At 41.2% G+C, this 20090-nt stretch overlaps 1 protein-coding gene across 1 annotated transcript in view; it reads left to right on the top strand.

Annotated features, from left to right (window-relative positions):
• Dok5 (docking protein 5) overlaps positions 1 to 20090 on the top strand; it is a 145573-nt gene that overhangs the window by 87091 nt on the left and 38392 nt on the right. The window contains exons 3-5 of the mRNA XM_046433906.2: positions 10362 to 10476; positions 10571 to 10690; positions 13411 to 13600. Coding sequence (XP_046289862.1) covers positions 10362 to 10476; positions 10571 to 10690; positions 13411 to 13600 — 425 coding nt within the window. The remainder of the gene's footprint in view (positions 1 to 10361; positions 10477 to 10570; positions 10691 to 13410; positions 13601 to 20090) is intronic.

Here is a 20090-nt window from a genome sequence, read left to right as displayed (position 1 = left end):
AATTTATTTGCCAATTATTGGTCTATTTATATTTTTATTTCTTCTTGAGTTTTGGTAGGTTATTTTGTTTTTATGACACTATTTCTTCTAGGCTTTCTAATTCATTGGCCCTCATAGTAGTCTCTCATAATAATCCTTTTATGTCTGTGACATTGTTGTATTATCTTTTTAAAATTTCTGATTTATTTATTCTAGATTTTTCTCCTTTTCTAGCTAAGAATTTGTCAATTTTTTGATATTTTAAAAAATAGCTTAGTTTTATTGATTATTAGTTTTTGCTTTTTTTTTTTTTTTACCCTCTATCTCATTCAGTTCTACTCTGTTCTTTACTTTTTTCTTTCTTTTCTTATGTTTACTTGGGTTTAGTTTATTCTTTCTCTGGCTCTCTGAGGTGCCAAGCTAGGTTATTAATTTGAGACTTCATTTCAAGAGGCATTCCTTGCTCTAATCTTCCCTCTGAGTCCCATCTTTGCTGTAACCCAAAAGTTTTGTTATGTCGTATTTTCACAAGATATTTTCTAATTTCCCTTTTAATTTCTTTTTTGACTTTTGACCCATTAAATGTTCAAGAGTGTGCCAATTTCTACATATTTATTACATTTTAAGTTTTCCTTCTGTTGATTTCTAATTCCATTCCATGTGTTTGAAAGCCTATTTGGTACAATTTAAATCTGCTTAAATTTATTAAGGCTGGGGCTGGGGATGTGGCTCAAGTGGTAGCGCGCTCGCCTGGCATGCACGGGGCACTGGGTTCGATCCTCAGCACCATATAAAAATAAAATAAAGATGCTGTGTCCACCAAAAACTAAAAATAAATATTAAAAAATTCTCTCTCAAAAAAAAAAATGTTAAGGCTTTGTTGGGGACCAGACTTGTGGCCTACAGAATGTTCTATGTCTACTTTAGAAGAATATATTCTGCTGCTATTGAATGGAATCTTCTGTTTATGTCTGTTAGGGCCAGGGTCTTCAGTATTGTCCAAGTATTAATCAATGAATATTTTGTCCAGATGTTCTACCCATTATTGGAAGTGGGTACTCAATATCACCTACAGTCTCTGTGTTGTCTATTTCTCTCTTTGGTTTTTCCAAGGTTTCTTCATATGTTTTGTTGCCCTTTTGTAAGGTGCATATATATTTATAATTGCTATAACTTTCTGATGAATTAACATCCTTATACAGTATTCTTCTTTGTCTCTTGTGACAGTTTTCAGTTAAAATCTATTTATGTGATGTACTTGGGGCCAATGCCTACTCCCTTTTGATGATAATTTGCATGGAATATCACTTTTCAATATTTTACTCTCAGCGTGTGTGTCTCTAAAACTAAGTGAATCTTGTAGACATTATATATTTGTACCCTGTTTGATAGTCCATTCAGGCACTATGTGTCTGTTGTTAGGGAGTCTGATCCATTTACATTTAAAGTAATTGCTGATACAAAAGACTGTTGTTATGGTTGGATCTGGAATCTCCCCAGGGCTCATGTGTTGAAGGTTTCCTCTTCACTGTAGCAGTGTCAGAGGTGGGGCTTTGAGAGGTGACTAGATCCTGAGGGCTCTGACCTTATCAGTGGATTGGTCCATGAATGAGCTCATAGGCGAAAGAACTATTGAGACATGTGGAAACTATGGGGTGGGGCCTAGATGAAGTGAGTGGGTCCTTTCTTGTCCCTAGCCCTTCCCTTCTCTCTTTCCTGGGTGCCATGAGGTGAGCAACTTTGTTCCACCACACCCCTCCACCATGATACCTTAGCTTCTCTCCAGGCCTAAAAGCCAGCTGACCATGGAAGGAAACCTCTGAAACCATGAGCCTAAATAAATCTTTCCTTCTTTAAGTTGATTTTCTCAGGTGTTTTTCATAGTGATGGAAAGCTGATTAACACAGCTTTATTGTTGCTTTTATTCGATTTTATTTTTGTCTTTGTAGTATTCAGAGTCAGGTTGAGGCTCATGCATGCTAGGAAAGAGCTCTACCATTGAGCTACATCCCCAGTCACCCCTCCCACTCCCCACATCTTTAAAAACATATCTTGAGACAGGATCTTGCTGTTTCCCAGGTTAACCTCAAACTTGGAATTCTCCTGCCTCAGCCTCCTGAGTAGATTATTGCTATTTTGTTAATTGGTTTGTGCCTGTCTTGCTGTTCGTCTTTCCTCATTCTTCCCCTGTTACCTTCTTTTTTGATTAGTTAATGGTTTTTGTAATGACATGCTTTGATTTCTTTCTCATTTTCTTTTGTGTTTTTTTTTTGTGTGTGTGTTTATGTGGTTACCATGGAGCTTGCTTAAAATATTTTGTTACAGTAATCTCTTTTAAAATAATAAAACCTTTAACCACACACAATACCTGTACTTTCTCACCATTTTTTATGTTACTGATATAACAAATGACATTTTTTGGGGGGGACGTTGAACTCAGGGGGACTTGTCCACTGAGCCATATCCCGAATCTTATTTTGTATTTTATTTAGAGATAGGGTCTCACTGAGTTGCTTGTAGCACCTTGTTTCTGCTGAGGCTAGCTTTAACTTGCAATCCTCTTGTCTCAGTCTCCCAAACTGCTGGGATTACAGTCATGCACCACCGTACCCAGCAAATGACATGTGTTATGTTGTGTGTACATCAATGTGTTTTTGTGACTATAGTTTATATTGTTGTCGTTTCGCTTTTATACCAGGATGAAAGTCACTTGTGCACTTCTTTATAGTATTAATGTGTGTATACATACATGCACACATCTTCATCAGCAAACCTCATAATTTCTTTTGCTCTCATGTGGCTATCTAGTGTCTTTAATTTAAACTTCAAAGACTCCCTCTAGCATTTATTGTCAGGCAGATCTTGTGGTGGTGAACTCTTTAGGTTTTATATAGGAAAGTCTTTTTTTCCCCTTCTTGCTTTTTTTTTTCTTTTGTGGTACTGGTGATTGAACAGAGGGCCTCACACATGCTAGGCAAGCTCTCTACCATGGAGCTGTATCTATAGCTCTCTCCTTCATTTTTGAGGTCAGTTTTCTATATATAGTGTTCATGGTTGGTAGGTTTTTTTGTTTGTTTTAGCACTTGCAATATATCATACTTCCTTTTGACCTCCAGGTTTCTGTGACAGTGTTATGAGAGTCCAATTTTATTTTCTTTCACTGATTTAAAATATGTCTATCTTCAACTTTTGACCATTTGATTATAAATGTACCGTGTGGATTTCTTTGGATTCATTCTAGTTGACACCCATTGGGCTTCTTGTATCTGGATATATATTTCCTTGCCCACATTGGGAAGGTCTCAGCCATTATTTTTTCAAATCAGCCTTCAGCCACTTTCTCTCTATTCTCCTCTGGAATTTCTGGATGTGTGCTATAATCTGTGTCCTTTCAGTATCCCATAAGTCCTTTAGACTTTCTTCATTATTTTTCATTCCTTTTTTTCCTCCTTTAATTGGATGATTTTGAATGTTCTGTTGTTGAATTTGTTAAGTTCTTTTTCTGCTTGATCAATTTTGCGGGTGAGCTTAACTAGTGAATTTTCTAGAATGTGCATTTAGTCTTTTTTCTCTTTGTTGATATTCTCAGTTCATGCATTGTTTCCCTGAGCTCATTTGCATATTCATGACATTTATTTTGAATTCCTTAATAGGTAATTCATAAATCTCTGTTTCTTTAAGATTGGTTTTTGGAGATGTATTTTGGTTCTTTGGTCCATGTTTCCTTTTTTTTGTTTAATGTGCTTTATAACTTTGTGTTGAGATCACATTTGGAAAAACAGCCATCTCTTTCTTCAAATCTTTATGGACAGGTTTTATATAAGAATAGCTCTTCAGTCTGCCTGGGTAGAGATTCTGGGGATTATTAAAACCTTTTCTGTGGTTGTGTCTTCTTTGGGCTTGTGCATATAAAATTCTCATTTACAGCATTTGCTAAATTCTTTAATCAGGAGTCTAATCTTTTGTTCTTTCTTCTGCCGGGTGTACTGCAAATTCTCTGAAGCTTCTATAAACTGTCAAGTCTTTTTTTGTTTTTAGTGTCCCCAGACTTTTAGAGAGAACTATGCACTTTCAGGGATCTGAATTCGTGTTAGAAAGCAGTCCCTCTAGTTGCCCTTGTAAAAGTGTGAACATGAAATATATTTTTCAGTTTTCATTTTTCCTCTCCAGGCAGAAGCCAGGAGCTGGGAGTTGTTACTTGACCACCTTATATTGAGCTGGGAGGAAGGAATATGATGTTTGAGTTCCATAAATTTTGCTCCTGGCTTCAATCTGTATGGCTTTTGCACTCCCCGTGAAGTGCAGGAGACCCTTAGCTGATTTCCAGATTTCTCCCAGAGACAACTGGACTTCATTTTGTTGAGTTGGTGTCTCCATGGGGGAAAAGAGGATCTGGGGTTTCTTACTCTTCCATCTTGCTCATGATAGCCCTGCCAGCAGTCCAGAACACCTGTTGTATCTTTGTTAAAGGTAGTTTTGTAAGTGCTAGAGAATTATTCCTCTGTGTAAGCAGAATTCATGGATTGGAAAAGTGCATAACTACTTCATCCTGTAAAGTTATTCCAGGTTGTTGAACTTTGGGATTAATGGGGTAGCGGGAATCAAAAGACCTGGTGGTAGGCTGTATCTCCACCCCCCCCACACACACACTTCATATGTGTCTTTGGGTCACTTCATGTTTCTAAACTTATGCTCCATATCTAGTGGGAGTAACAACACCTAACTGAGTTGTAATGAACAGTAAATCAGGAAATGTATGTATACCAAAGCCTTAATAATTTGAAAATATTATCCATATTCGAGGTAGCATTATGTTAGCCAAGGTTCTCAGAAAAAACAAACAAACAAAAAAAAAACATGGTTTCAGAAAAAGAGAGATTGGATGGAAAATAAAAGATGATTAAGCAAACATATTTCTAACTTAGATTATTAGGATTAGTTGTGGTGCTCCGAGACAGGAGAAGGGTGGGGATTTGGGAAATGAGTTAGAGCTTTCAGTGAATCTGTTTGGGAGATGTGCTCTACCTTTGGTCCTCGTCCTCAAAAACTGAGGCTGGTTAACTTGGAAAAAGAGGGAATTTAATCCAGTGCTATGGAGGAGCACCATGTCAGGCCTGGAAGGGCCCTTACTCCTCTGAGGACTCGCCCAGTGGTAGCTGATTGTCTCTTTGCCCTTTCCATTGCTGGAATGGATCAGGCTACCACCCTCCCCCACTGAAACTCCTGGAAAAGAGTCTGATTCTCTGGGAGGAGGAACATGATTGACACCTGGGTGAGCAGTACACACAATGGAGAAAGGAAATGTGACAGCAGGAAATCAGGCTGCTGTGCCTCAAAGGAGCAGGCAGAGACAGAGGCAGCCAGAGTGGACACTCCAGCATGGCTGCTGTAGGAAAACCAGGAGTGTGCTTTGGGGCCAGGAGGGCTACCCCAGCATCAGTCACCTGGATATACTCCCCACATATCATAGTGAAACTATAGCTTAATTTGTATGTAGGGATTAATATATTAATTTAAAAGAACCACACTATTGTTTAAAGAGTATCTGGCTAAGTCTGCAGAACATACCTTACTTTAATTGAATCAAATTCGTTTTTAATAGAAATATACAATGTTGAAAGTCCATATCCAAGACAGAAATAATTGTATGGGATCAGCAAGGTGTGTGGGGTTTGCTCCCCTTTCTTTAATAGGTTTAGATATTCATTGATTACACGCTGACATATTCTTGTGCCTGTGTTGTGCTGGAGACTTAAGCATCTGGGTAGATTTCATACTGTTCATCTCTTTGTATGATTGTATTTTTCTACCACACGCAAGTATTGCATTTTTCACTAAGAAACAAAAAGAAGAAAGTAACTAAACGGGATTTGATGGAATTGAAGGGAAAATAAAAAAGGCTTAGAGATGCTGATCTTCTTCCTCTGTCTTTGCACAGCTTTATGGAAAGGTAGATGAGCAGATGCAGGGACTGCAGGGTTGGCTCATTCTAGAATGCAGATGTCAAAGGCAGGGGTCCTCTGCAAAAATCTGTGAGCTGAGTCCTTGCCAACCATGTAGCTCTGCTTCAGGTCCTTTGCAATGAGAGAGCCTGTGTGTGGAATGGTGGGCCCCGGGTGTACATGCTGCACTCCGTCAGGCCATGGAGCCTCTGCTCAAGGGCTTGCTTCTCAGAAAGAGCTTCTTAGCGAAATGCCCCTGAGCCAGACTAAATCCTTCAGGCCGATTGATTTGTCCTCAGAGCACATCCTTATACCCAGCCTGATGAAAACTTGTTTTTACTGACAAATAAGTTCCAGGAGGGCCGTGATATTGCCGCCCTCCACGCCCTGACCCCACACTTGACTCTACATGGTAAATGCCACAAACAAATAAGTAAGGACATAGCAATAAGGAGGAATCGGACACCGGGTGGATGGTGGAGGCAAGGACGGATGCTGGGAGCGGGACTGTAGATCTAGGCACACGGCGAAGAACTCTCCTGTGAGGTCACACGCAGGTTCCTGCACTGGAGGCCACTGCTGAGACAGACAGCCACTGCACCGTGAAGCAGTCAGAGCTCCTGAGGAGGTCAGCTGTGCCTGTGGGTTGAGCTGTGCTGTAAAATATGGGGGCTTTGGAAGGACTTTGAAGAGTCAGATTGAAGGTGCACAGAAGGCATTGTTCCCCCCCCCCAGTCCTGAGCGCCGTCCTCGGTGAGGGAATGTTGAGGGTCTATCACAGTCAGTCCTGAGGGTCAGGTGCACTGGTGCAGGCTGATTGGCCCCCACTTCTGTAACATTGATGTGGAAGGAGAATCTGAGACTTTACTGAGACCCTTGTTGGCTTTAAAAGTGACTCTTCTGGGTCAGATGATTGCCTTGTCAAAGGAATATTAAGAAATACGTCCTGCCTTGGTTTTCTCATTTGTCGAGAGAAGCAATGGTGGGGATGAGTACGTTTGACAAAAGTTTTATGTGGCTCCTGAAGCTCTCTGCACATTTTAGCCATTACAGTCACTGCTCGAGCACGTGTGCTGAGGAAGCTTCTGTTATAAATTATGGAGATCCAGCTCCAAGGAAAGTAAGGTTTGTGTGTGCGTGTGTGAGAGTGTGGGTGTGTATGTATGTGTGAGAGTGTGGGTGTGTATGTATGTGTGAGAGTGTACAAGTGGGTGAGTGTGAGTTTGTGAAAGTAGAGTGTAAGCATGTGTGAGTGTGTGTGTGTGTACATGAGTGTGAGTGTATGAGTGTGGGTGAATTTGTGAGTGTCTGTGTAAGTGTAGGTGTGAATGAGTATGTGCGAGTGTGTCTGTGAATGTGTGAGTGTAGGTATGAGTTTGTGAGAACGGTGTGTATATGAGTGTAGGTGTGTGTTTATGAGTGTGTGTGTGTGCAAGCCAGGTGTGTGCATGTGCAAACCCAGAAGGTTGCTTTGGAACCTCAGGACTCTGCCTGCCCTGTGAACCCTCTCTAGCCTCCCCTGAGCAGGGGTGTCGCAGTGCTTACTGTCTAAACTAATTTCCAGAGTGGGCAATAGTGACTGACTCATGCAGTCCTGTTACATTTCCTGACTGGTTGGGTGACTTATGTCTTCCTCTTTGCCCTTAATGGGTCTGTAATGAAGTGACATATTTCAAAGTCATGGCTGCATCTCAGGCTGCAGTGGGACTACTCTTAAATAATGTCTCAGTGGAGGGTTAAGCCTGGCACACATGCTACCTGCGTCTGCAGAGAGGAACCACATTGAAAAGAAAGAGGTCCTAAATGGGAAACAATTTCAAGGGCTACACATCCTCTGCTGAAGGTTTTCTTTGTTATTTATTTAATTATTTTAAAGTGCTAGGGAGGGAACCCAGGGCCTTGCATATGCAAGGCAAGTGCTCTCTGAACTGCAACCCAGCTGGTTTTATCTTATTTTTTGAGAGAGGGTTTGGCTAAGTTGCCCAGGCTGGCCTTGAACTTACATCCCCCTGCCTCAGCCTCCCAAGTCACCTGGGTTACAGCTGTGGCCAACATATCTGGATTGGTCTAGAAATTTTCAAGGTTAGTCATGAGTGTTTCAGATGGAGTAAGAAACTGGCCCTGGGGTCAGTTTGCTTCGTTCATGTCTTTGTGCTGACATTGTTTTAGGTGTGACTTTAACCTTTTTCAGCCTCAGTGTCCTCATCTGCAAAATGCTATAATGATAGCATCCACCTCTATGGCTTTCACAAAGGTCAGATGATTCATTCTGGATATAGCATGTGATAGGGGCTCAATAATGGCTGTCTGTAAGGTTGCTTTTCATTGATGCTTTCCATCAGAAGTCATTGCCAGTGACTCAAGTCTAGCTGGGAGCTGGAGATGAACAAATAGATGAATTACAAGTACTCTAATCTACAAATAGATCTACAGTGCAGGATGTGGGGATCACAGAGAGGTACTAATCAACTCACCCTGAGGTCAGGGCACATTTCCCAGAAGACCTGGGCCTGGAAAGCAAAGTGAAATTTGGAGAAAAGAGGCCTGAAGCTCCCTGTGCGTTAGTTTGTGGGTGGGTGAGGTCTTTGGTTCATAGAGTCTATGTGTATTTATTGAGTTTCCACTGTGTGGCAGACTCTGTGTTAGACTCAAAAAACCCAGTGGTAGGTAAAGTAAATGAACAATTTGCCTTCCTTATGGAACTTTCCCTCCAGAGGCAAGGCAGGCACTGAACCAGTAAGTCCTATGGCCTGTGGAGGGTACAGGGAAGGCACAGGGTGTCACTGGATGGTAGCTTGAGACCAATTGAATCTTGGGGTGGGGTTTCCCACATGGCCTCTGTGGATAATGAAATTTCACCAAGACCTGTGGTGAGTAGGAGTGACCTGGGGAGAGGAGAGAAGGCTCTGTGCTTGGGGGACCATGGAGTCTTCTGGGGACAAAATGAAGTCCAGCTTGCTGCGACATGGGCAGCATAGAGCATGCTGGTGAGATGCACAGGGAGACAGCAGATGGTCTCGAGGTCCCCTGGACCAAAGCACTGGGACTTTGTCTCTAGGGCAATAGGAAGTCTTTTCTATGCTTTATGCATAGAAAAATCAAAATCTTAAGTTTTGAAAGTTTTTGAAATATCGAAAATCTTACGTTTTGGAAGATCATCTGCTACTTGAAAAGTGAATTACTGGGGTTCAAAAATGGAAGTTCAAATGAAGACCAATAAGTAGCTGTGGCAATATGACCATAGCTTGTACTGGGGTGGTGGTATACACAAGGACAACAACATCACCCATTGCATGTGACAGCTCTGAGGGAGTCAATGCTGGTGTAGGAGATGTGCTGAGCCCCTGGAGGCACCTGTGTGGCGAGGTCTGAGGTGCACTATTTGTGACTCCAAGCTAAGAAAGGGCCAGTGGAAGGTAAGATGCAGGGAATGAAGTAATCGGGTCAGCATGTGCGGGGTGTTTATTTCTCTTCCTACCTACTTCTTGAGCCAAGCGTTTATTGAATTTAGAGTAATAGATGGGAGAAAAATAGCACCATTGCAGGCTAAGATTGATGGGTGGCAGATTCTTTTGTACAACAGCACAAAAGAGATATATTAAGGGGAGGTTAAACTTGTCACTGTGAAAGGCTTATTTATCTTGTAAATACTTACCCTAGAGCTATCTAAGACTTCTTTCTGGCAGGACCCACATAGGCTGCCCCTCCAATGCAGGAGAGAAAGAGGACAGAACTGTCACTGTGTTTCCACAGGGGAGCACACCCTTGGGGTGTACGAAAGTGCTGGGGGGGGTGCAAGGAGTTGTGGGAAAGGGAAACAGACAGAGTGTCTGATAGGGGCAGGCTTCTTGCTGATAGGAATATGGTGGGAATGTGCAGTGAGTGGTCTTATGCTGCAAAACAGGGGCCTGGAAACCAGGACAGGGTGAAAATGTTTGGGAAACCAAATTTGTTATTGATTCCATGTTGGTATGTGTGGTTTGACTCTCTGGACTCCTGACACTCCATCTATGACTGGCAGTGAGATGATTTAGATGAATTGGCCCCCCTCCCCTCCCATCTCCTCCTCTTCCCTTCCCTCCCCTCCTCCAGGCTCCAAGTGTTTAGGATCTGCCCACGGGGAGAACTCAGAAGGGACGATGCGAAAGCCTGTCCACAGGTATGGAGATGGACTTGAGAACTATCGAGAAGGTAGAAACACTTTCGGACAATTTAAAGAAGAAACAGAAAAAGAAACTTGAAGCAAATTGTCTATGCCTGTGCCACTCTGTGGAAAGAATCTGTTCAAGCTACCACTAATTCCCTCGGCCAGTTCTCAGTTTTCAGGTCCAGCGGCCCTGTACTGTGCACCATGCTGTGCTTTTCCCTGGTCCCCAGGGTTTGTAGCCTGGAGGTGCTCAGCAGGGACTGTGACCATCTTTTCACTTGTTCACTGTGCAGGTGACGGAGCTCAACAACGTGAAGAACGTGGCTCGATTGCCGAAGAGCACCAAGAAGCATGCCATAGGGATTTATTTCAATGACGACACCTCCAAGACATTTGCTTGCGAATCAGGTTTGTCTGGGGCAGGGTTGGGAGGGAGCTTTGGAAGCCTTTGACTTTCAAGTGGGCGCTGGGCACTCTTGTGACCTTTGGGCCATTCCTGCAGATCTTGAGGCAGATGAATGGTGCAGAGTCCTCCAGATGGAGTGTGTGGGGACACGGATCAATGACATCAGCCTGGGAGAGCCTGACCTCCTGGCCACGGGGGTGGAGAGAGAACAGAGCGGTATGTACACAGCAGTCTCACCTTTCCGCTAAGCTCTCGTGCCCCATGTAGTAAATCGTAAGCCATCTTCATTAGGGGAAATTTTTGAATTATGAAAATGTATAAAGCAATAAGTAAAAATAACCTTTTCCCTAATGCACAACCTGTGTTGACAATATGGCATATTTTTCTCCATAATATCTAAACTTGATGCATAATCTAAAAGTGCATAGCTAGGAATTTTGAGGGACCTACTGTGTGGCAGCTGGTGGAAAAGGCTTTCAGTATTAGATTATTTAATTTTCCCAGCAATCCTTGGGCATGCATATTATTAATTCTCCCATTTTACTGATGAGAAAACTGAAGCTTCGGAGAGCTAAAATCTTGCTCCAACTCTAGTGCCTACTTAGTGTTTGATTCCAGGCTAGGCAATTAGACCATATTTGACAATGCACAGATTTTAAACTAGAATGAGTTGTTGTGCTGCCATTTCACTTAAACTGTTGTTGAAAGCTTTCCAATGCTTTTAATAGAATTTAAACTTCATAAATGTTTTATCAGGTTTACCCACTTAAAAAAAATCTGTGCCTTTTTAAAAAACTGAAATGCATGAGCCAAACTCTGAGCTCAATTCTTGACCTAGAAATAAATCACTTAAAACAATAATGACCTAAATATAAAGGAACTTTTTAGCAAAAATCAATGTTGGTTTATTGAAAAAGCTTGGGATAATTACTTCATCTCCAAGCCTTGTGACAGGGTAGATTGGGCCCCAAGGATCTGCTAAATGACTGACTTGGGCCAAGAGGATTGATCATGGGCAGGTCACCTGAATTAGTGGTGAAATGCAGAGGTGGACCTGTTCCGACCTCTCCACAGGCAGCTCTTCATTGGTTATTAAAGCATGCTCCCCCTCCCTGGTGCAGCTGTGTGTTCACACAAAATCTGCAGCTGTATTGGACGTACATACCTATCACAGTCCATCTCCACTGGTATTACTGACCAGGACCCAGGGGTGGGGACGATTCTATGGATCCTCTTTGCAGATCGGGAGATTGAATCCCAGAGAGGATAAGTCATTTGTAGGGATATCCCCCAACTCCCAGACTCCTCCTCCTGTGGTTAACTAAATTGGGGTAACCCCTGCCAAGAGAGGTCCACCCACAGCCTCATAGATGAATGCCTGGGAGCCCAACAAAGCAAGGAAAACAGGAAAGGTTTGATTATTATTGTTTTATAGAGTGCTCAGATCAGCACTTATTTTTCCCAAATTTGTATTGGTGAAATAATATCCTACTGGCACGACAAACTGAATTAAAAGACTCAGCTCTGCCTCGGAGCTGCTGTGCCCTGCCAGTTCTCTGTGCCTGTTTCCTCTCAGTCAAATGGAAGTAAGAATACCCCTGGTGTGTAATTACTAGGTATCATTATGAAACTCAACTTTGTCCTTTAAAATACATTGCAGTCCTAATTTGTAGAAATTCAAGTAATCGTGATGTAATTGTGAAGTAATGGTCACTCCCTCTACTATTATTGTTTTCCTGAGTGAGATAGAATTGTGGGACTTCTAAGCAAATAAATTGGTGATCATCTCCCTTTTTACTTAAGGAGACAGTCTTTCTTACTTGGTCCAGAACTCTCAAGGGAGCAAATTGCTCTATTAGATTCTATTTTTAAAATAATTGCTACTGGAAAGCAGCAACTATCCAATGAATGAGAGTTTGAAATGATTTAGAAAATTTAAATGGATACAGTTCATGAACATAGTCTTGATCTATTCACTAAATTCAACTAAAATCTATAAAAATCTATTGCTCATCATCTCATAAAACAATTAATTTATAATACCATTAATTTATAATAGTTGTTATTCTTTTGTCAGATGTGGACAGTCTACCATAATGATGGCTTGCTAGGTGGAGATGTGTTTGCTACAGTAACAATATATGTTCATATATCACTTAAAGATTTCAATTATGTAACTTCTTGTGTTAATGAATTGTCTAGAAATACAACAAAAATTCTGTGTGAATGTATCTGTGGGGATGAAATTTGGTTGCAGTAACCAACCAAGCAGTTGTTTGGTTACATTTATAACCACCATCTGAACAAGCAAATGAATATTTTCTTTCCAGTAATTGGCTAAAGAAAGTTTTTTGTTAAAACTAGTTCAAATATGTCCTGTGGTGTTTTTCCAAATGCTTTGTCAGTTAAATTGCATAGTATGAATGTGAAGTTTTTTTAAAAAATAATTTGAGATACAACTTTATTGGCTTAGTTATAGAAGTTATAAGTTGATCAGTATGACTTTGGTATTAGTAAACCATAACATGATTATTTAGCACCTGCATCTTTTATGAACACAAAGACGTAGATGTAATTAATATGTGCTTGGCAGGGAAAAAAAAAGCTTTTAAAGGTTTCTTTGCTTTAGTCTTTTATTGGCATACATACTTTTTATTATGCAAATTTACAAAGTCTAAAAATGTTCTTTGCTCATGTAAATAGTGTTTAGTGTATGTTGACAGTCAGGGTGTATCATTATTATCTCATTTGATAGGGTCTGCATTTAAAAGTCATTTCCTGGGACAGCTTGTTTATGAGAAACATTGGTTTCCCTCAGTACTCAACCAAATCCTATAATGTGAGCTTGAATTATTTTTGAATGCTTCTCTGTTCCTACAGCGTCTTTGATGTTTTATTCCTGGGGATTTTAGACTAACCTTTTGTTTTTCTCCCAGAGAGATTCAATGTGTATTTGATGCCATCTCCTAACTTAGATGTACATGGCGAATGTGCCTTGCAGATTACATCTGAGTACATCTGTCTTTGGGACGTCCAGAATCCCAGAGTCAAACTCATCTCTTGGCCGCTAAGCGCCCTGCGGCGGTATGGACGTGACACCACGTGGTTCACTTTTGAGGCAGGGAGGTGAGTGCCAGGATGTCAAATGCCCCTGTTCTCAGCTCTTGTTTCTGTCTTCCAGGCTCCCGTGATGGAGGCTCACCTGCGGGAGGAATCCTGAAGTTCACTTGGGGAGACCCCCAGAGCTGTGGTTCTCCAAGGCCAGGGGTGGTGCAGAATATCCATGTATTCAGTGTGGCCAATTTCCTGGGGAGGGGTCTAATGTTTCGCATCTGTGATGTGAATTTTCATTATGCAGTTTGGTTCTGTACCACACACTGAAGTCGAACTGGGTAAAAAAATCTGACCTTGTATGGCCTATGGGGCTAAGCTAAACAGAATCTAGTGCTTGGAAAGCTTCCATGTTGGTTTTGGGGGAATGCTTCCTCATCTCAACTCAAATGGTAGATCATAAATACCACTGGTGTTTTTCGAGTTGCAGTTTGTTGAGTTCTGTTTTGCTCAAACTACAATGAATGACATAAGCACCCGAAGAGGTTGATTCTGAAGCTTGTTCATTTCCATCCCCAAGAACCACTTGTTCCCTTTAGGAGAATGCTTCTCTGTTCCTACAGCATCTTTGATGTTTTATTCCTGGGGATTTTGGACTAACCTTTTGTTTTTCTCCCAGAGAGATTCAATGTGTATTTGATGCCATCTCCTAACTTAGATGTACATGGCGAATGTGCCTTGCAGATTACATCTGAGTACATCTGTCTTTGGGACATCCAGAATCCCAGAGTCAAACTTATCTCTTGGCCACAAAGCACCAAGAAGAAACAGTTAAACCCAAATGTACCCAGTGATGCTCTTCTTTTGTGGGAGGGAAGATGGTGCCCACAGTAGCTATGCAGTCTCCACCTCTTCCTCCTTCAAATTTTAGTTCTGTTTTGAAACATGACAGATAACATTTTACATTTTAAAATTTTCTAATGATTAAGCTTTAAGAAATGCAAACCCTTCTACATGTGGCCTGAAATTACATTCAGATTGAAAACAAGCCAACTTACAACATGGAAAATAAAATTTTGTAATACAGGGCAGCTCTTCCTATAGGAAAATGATACTTGATGTAGGGAGAGTAAAAACAGAACTTTAATCTCTACCTAAGACCCAGTTCCTGCAAGTAGAGGACAGTAATGCTCCCATCAAATTAATCTATTTATTTTATACAAGGCTCAATTAAGCAAAATATACTTTTCAAAATAATTTGTTGTTCTCACAACTATCCTAGAAAGTTTTAAAATTCATCCTTCCCATACAGCTGTTCTCTGGTTTATTTTATTTTGAAGACCTAGAAATGAATCTCCCAGATGACAGACATCACTACATTTTCCCTTGTATACATATATGAAAACATCACAGTGAATCCCACCATCATGTCCACCCACAAGAATGGGATTCTAACTAGAATAAGATATGTTTCATGCTGTATAATTATATCAAAATGGAATCTACTGTCATGTATAACTAACCTATGAAAAGATATAGCAGGAACTCAAATACATATTACTAAGTGAAAGAAGTCCATAGAAAAAAGTTACATACTGTGTTACTCCAACTCTCCAACATTTTTAGAAAAGGCCAAACTTGATAGTGAAAAAGATCAGTGGTTGCTGGAGATTGGGGACATGAAAAATGAGTAGGTAATGAAATGACAAGGACCTTTAGAGCAGTGGCACTCCTTTGAGGGTGCTGTGTTGTGGGTACCTGGCATCATACAATTGCTAGAGCCAATAGAACACACGACACACAGAGAGAACCCTAACACAACCTGTGGACTTTGGGTGATGATTGGTGGGTGTGGTCATCAATTGTAACACATTCACTTCTCTGGGCTGGGAGGATATTGAAAATAAGGGAACTGTTTAAGGGTAACCTTCAGTACTATCTACTCAATTTAATACACTTAACAAAGTGTATTAAGATAGGGAAAAAAGCTATGAAAGCAGTTCACCTACGTTATCAATGAAGTCACTAAAAATGGAAAAAAACAGTCAAACCCAAATGTACCCAGTGATGCTCTTCTTTTGCCAGAATTGCCTACTGATTTTCCTGGAGGGAGAAACCTATTAGTAATTTAAGCATTGGTTTGATCACATTGGTATATTCTACCCTCTGTGAGCCATAAATTATTATTATAGATTATCAGGTATTACTACTACTATATTAATTGTAACCAGTAAAATCTAGATATTCTGTAATAAATACATACTTTCCATTACCTATGGATTCCCCATTCTTATTTCTTATAGACATATAGTAGAATTTTGCATCCATCAGGACTTATGGGATGATAAGGAGAGGCATTTATTCAAACACTGCTATTTTTCAATTGTTCTTTAGTGTACTATGTATAGGAAACAGTGCAAACTAAAGTGTAAGTAAAATCTTTATAGTGTATCGTGACTTTTTGAAACTGTAAAAAATTATCTCATTAATCTTGAGATTTGGGGGGGGGCACAAGATTCCAGGTATAAAATCAATACTACTTATGTCATTCAGAAGTTTAATTCATATTGAAATCTAGTAAGACTTCTGTGATCTAACAGATTATTTAAAAGACTGGCGTTTCTCTTAAGTGCTGTAAAAAAGCATAGAGGTCTGTAGGCAGGTGGATTTGGGTCTGGGCAGATGTGTTAATTCCCTGTGTGTATGTGTGTGTGTGTGTCTGTTTGTGTGTATGTGTGTGTGTGATAGAATTTTTTTCCCACTTTGGGTAGGTCACTCTGACCATTATGTGGACAGTAGGGTAGAGGGATGGGTGTGGCTCTGGGGAGAAATTTCCTTGCCTTACATCATGCACAGTCTGGGTAGTTTAGATGACTACAGGCTTGGTTTCCTTCAGTGTCCAGTGGTGCCCACCAGTTTCATTTGAGAATCGTTAAGTGGATAATAGAATTGAGGGATGGGTGTGGACATGGGAAGATACAGAAGTAGCTCAAGCAAACGAAATGGTACATGAAAAGAGTTGATCTATTGGAGACATCAATTCCAGAATTATTTCAATGGTCTTTGACCCAAAGATATAAAGTATTGACTTGGAAAATGAAAAAAGTGCCTCATCCCATGACTTTGATGGCCCCTTAGTGGTCTGTCCTTCTGGGAATTCCATCTAAGAACTCCAGCAATTAGATGGTTAGAATACCCACAGTCTGGGCATACAGAGTTGTGCCTCCAGTGTTGTGGGAACACAGAATGTTTGTTGATTTTGAAGAGCCTTCTCATGTGGTGGGCATGCTTTGCTTGACTGGTTCAGACTTGGCAATGAATGGAAGGGCAGTGAGGGGACTTTGCTCTTAAGCTCTGACTTATTCCTCAGGCAGCATGTGTAGAGTGAGGAGCACTGCTTCAGGACTCAGAGAGACCTAGGTCCTAACCTAGTGATTAACTTTGGGCAAAATGCTCAAGTGTATCTGAGCCAGATCTTCCCTGCAGGGTGGTGACCTGTGAGGGTGCCAGGTTCTCCTAAGTGTCTTTGATGTTCCATTTTGATCATTTTGGAGCAGGACTTGGCCCTGCAGGACACAGGCAACCCAAGGTAATATGACCACTTTGTATTTTGTCTGAAACTCAAATAGAGATGAATTTTTATAGTTTCCATCAAGGCGCTAGGATAATAAGATCATCTGTGTTCCCCCAAGCGTGAAGGTTTCTCTCTGCCTTACTTTTGTTAGTGAAGATAATTTTTTCCTTGGCTATTTTTGGATGTGTGCAAAACAAGGCAGTTTCATATTACCTAATAGAATGTTCTTCCTCTATCATTTCAAGAAATGAGCAGGAGCCGAGTTTCTCCAGGCGGTTTTCATATATCCAACATGCATCTGCAAACCTTTAAGACTGTCCTCCCCAGGACACAGGGATTCTGCTTCCCAAAGACCTTGGGCAAAGATTTATTCACATCCAGCTTATTCCTGCTCGGTGGCTCCAGTTCCCTCCAGCACAGCTGACAGGGAGGTGCTCATAATAAAATGGACTCGGAATTGGAGAATGTGAAGTAAAATTATTGCCTTGCCACACAGGGGCTGTGGGAACATTGCCACCTATAAATGGGGACAATGTATTATTTATCATGAGATTTATTATGAAGATTCAATAAAGGCACATGTGAAAACAGCTGGGAAGTAGCAGGCACTTGAATCAACCCAAACTGACACAGAAAAGAAACTCACTGGCTTATGTAACTCAGCCTGGGGTTCGAGATGGCTTCAGGCTTGGCTTGATTCAGTGTCCAGGTGGTGGTCTTGGGTTTTCATTTGAGAATCCCCTTTCTTCTAGGAAGTTACATTATGGTTCCAACTGATGAACTCCTGGAGCTTTGGGATCTTTCCACACCATCAGCCAGTGGAAGGGAGATAATTACTATCGGGCAGTGACCATGACATCCACCCTTCCATTTAGGCTTTTTACTGAGAACTTTACACAAAGCTCATAGGACACAAATAGAATGAGGAGCTCCTCCCCTGGCACCCAAGGCCTGCTATGGCCAGCAGAAAGGGAATGGATGTGAAGTCTTAGAAAACTAATAAAATGCATCCAATATAGCATTTAATAATTGCTCAAAGCAAAGAGAGTCAAGAGGATTTTATCTGCAGTTAGCAGTATCACGCATAACAGTGCTGGATCTCCACATCAGTGCTGCTCAGCCAGGGGTGATTTTGCTCCCAGGAGACATTTGATAATGTCCTGGGATATTTACGGTTATCATACCTTGTGCAAAGGCACTGTTTTCATCTGGGACATGGAGGGGCCAGAGGTGTTGGTAAACATCACACACTGTGTAGAACAGCTCCCCACAACCATGGATTATGGGGTGCAGTTATCCAGGGTTGAAAACACTGCTCTAGCAGGTGTCTCAGCCATTGAAAATACCTACTGACGATTAGCCAGCCCTTGCTTTGTGCGATGACTGTTAAGCTTTTTGTATGTGCCGCTGTAAAGCCACTCAGTCATCATAGAGGCTGGAACCTATTTTGATTCTCCTCTTAGAGGGAAACTGATAAAGCCCAAGGTCCCAAGGCCCAGGGTTAGTAAGTGATGGGTTCAGGACTCACATTCAGATGGTCCACTTCCAGACTCCGTGGGTCTCTGAGAGGGCGTTCCTTCTGCTGGAGGTTAGCCTAATTCTTTTTTTTTTTAATTTTTAATTTATTCTTTAGTTTTCAGTGGACACAACATCTTTGTTTGTATGTGGTGCTGAGGATCGAACCTTGGCCCCATGCATGCCAGGCGAGCACACTACCGCTTGAGCCACATCCCCAGCCCCTAGCCTAATTCTTAATGACCTTCTGTGGAGTGAAAGAGAGCGTGCTCACACAGCTAAAGCTTGCCTCGTGCACTAGTGTGTTCTTAGTTGAACTTTAATTTTGGAGCCTTCTATTGGTCCTTCTTGTTTGGAGTGAAGACACAGACAGCTGGGATTGTCCACCTCTCCTGGGCAGCTGTGTGAGGATCGCAGGCCGTGCGGATCCCCCACATGCCGTTTCTTCCCTTCTCCCCCCATGATAAGCAGTGTGACTGCATTGCCTTGAGGAATCTTGAAGATGAAACATGAAATTTGTAATAAAGTGCAACTGTGCAATTAATTGCTGTCAGAGACAAAGTTCATTTATGTGGGGGACCAAGACACATACTTTGTTGGATTGAGGTGTTTCTAAACTTTTGTGTGTTTCATTGCACTTCAACGCTTCGGAACCTCATTTCAACAGAGCAGACTGTCAGGGCCTCTAATCTTCCATGAGAAAATCCAATTGGCATGAAGCTCTAACCGCAGCTATGCCCCCCTGGATCCATCCTGGAAATATTATTGTTTAAAGAGGGGTGGCAGGTGTCCAGTGAGTTTCCCTGTTAACGTTACAGCTGGATGCTGAGTTCGAATGTTTCAATGTCAGGCTGCCTTAGCTCCTGACTGATTTAAATTAATACCCCAGGTTTTGCACCCGCAGGAGTGAAAAAAAAAAGCTCAGGTGACATTTGGCAGAATGTACTAAATAATTCCCGCAAATGAGTGCCTTTCTTCGCCAGTTGGAGACAGTCTTTCTTGTGCTTTCAACACTATTTTAAGAAAAACTTTTAGAGTCATCTCTGTGCAGTAGAAAAGGGAACTTGCCCTATTCAGTTCACACAGGCCTCCACTACTGGAATATTTAGAAGGTATGCCTTACTTTTATAATTAAAATCCTTTTATAGATAAATGCTTGTGAGAAATGAGTGGAATTGTTTATATGCAATTTATATATACTTACCCTTGTGAAATACATGAAAATCAAAATTGCGTTGCCTTCCTTAAGTGGAGTATACGGATTGTGGAAAAGCTGCTTTTTTGAGCAGCCTTGGAAAATAAATCATACCTTTCTTGTGCCATTTGCCCTACAAGTCATTAGCTGGTGAGATGACTTTTCAATGGACAAGAAAATGGTTTCCTCCTCTGATTGATGAGTTTATGGATAAAATAAAAATTGTATTGACATCTTTTGAATATTCTCCATTTGTTTATGTGATTCTCAGATACTTAGTA

Source organism: Marmota monax, unplaced genomic scaffold (assembly GCF_021218885.2).
Source record: "Marmota monax isolate L192 unplaced genomic scaffold, Marmota_monax_Labrador192_F-V1.1 WCK01_AAM20220418_F8-fsc00014, whole genome shotgun sequence".
Classification (NCBI taxonomy): domain Eukaryota; kingdom Metazoa; phylum Chordata; class Mammalia; order Rodentia; family Sciuridae; genus Marmota; species Marmota monax.
This window is presented reverse-complemented; position numbering and strand designations above follow the sequence as displayed.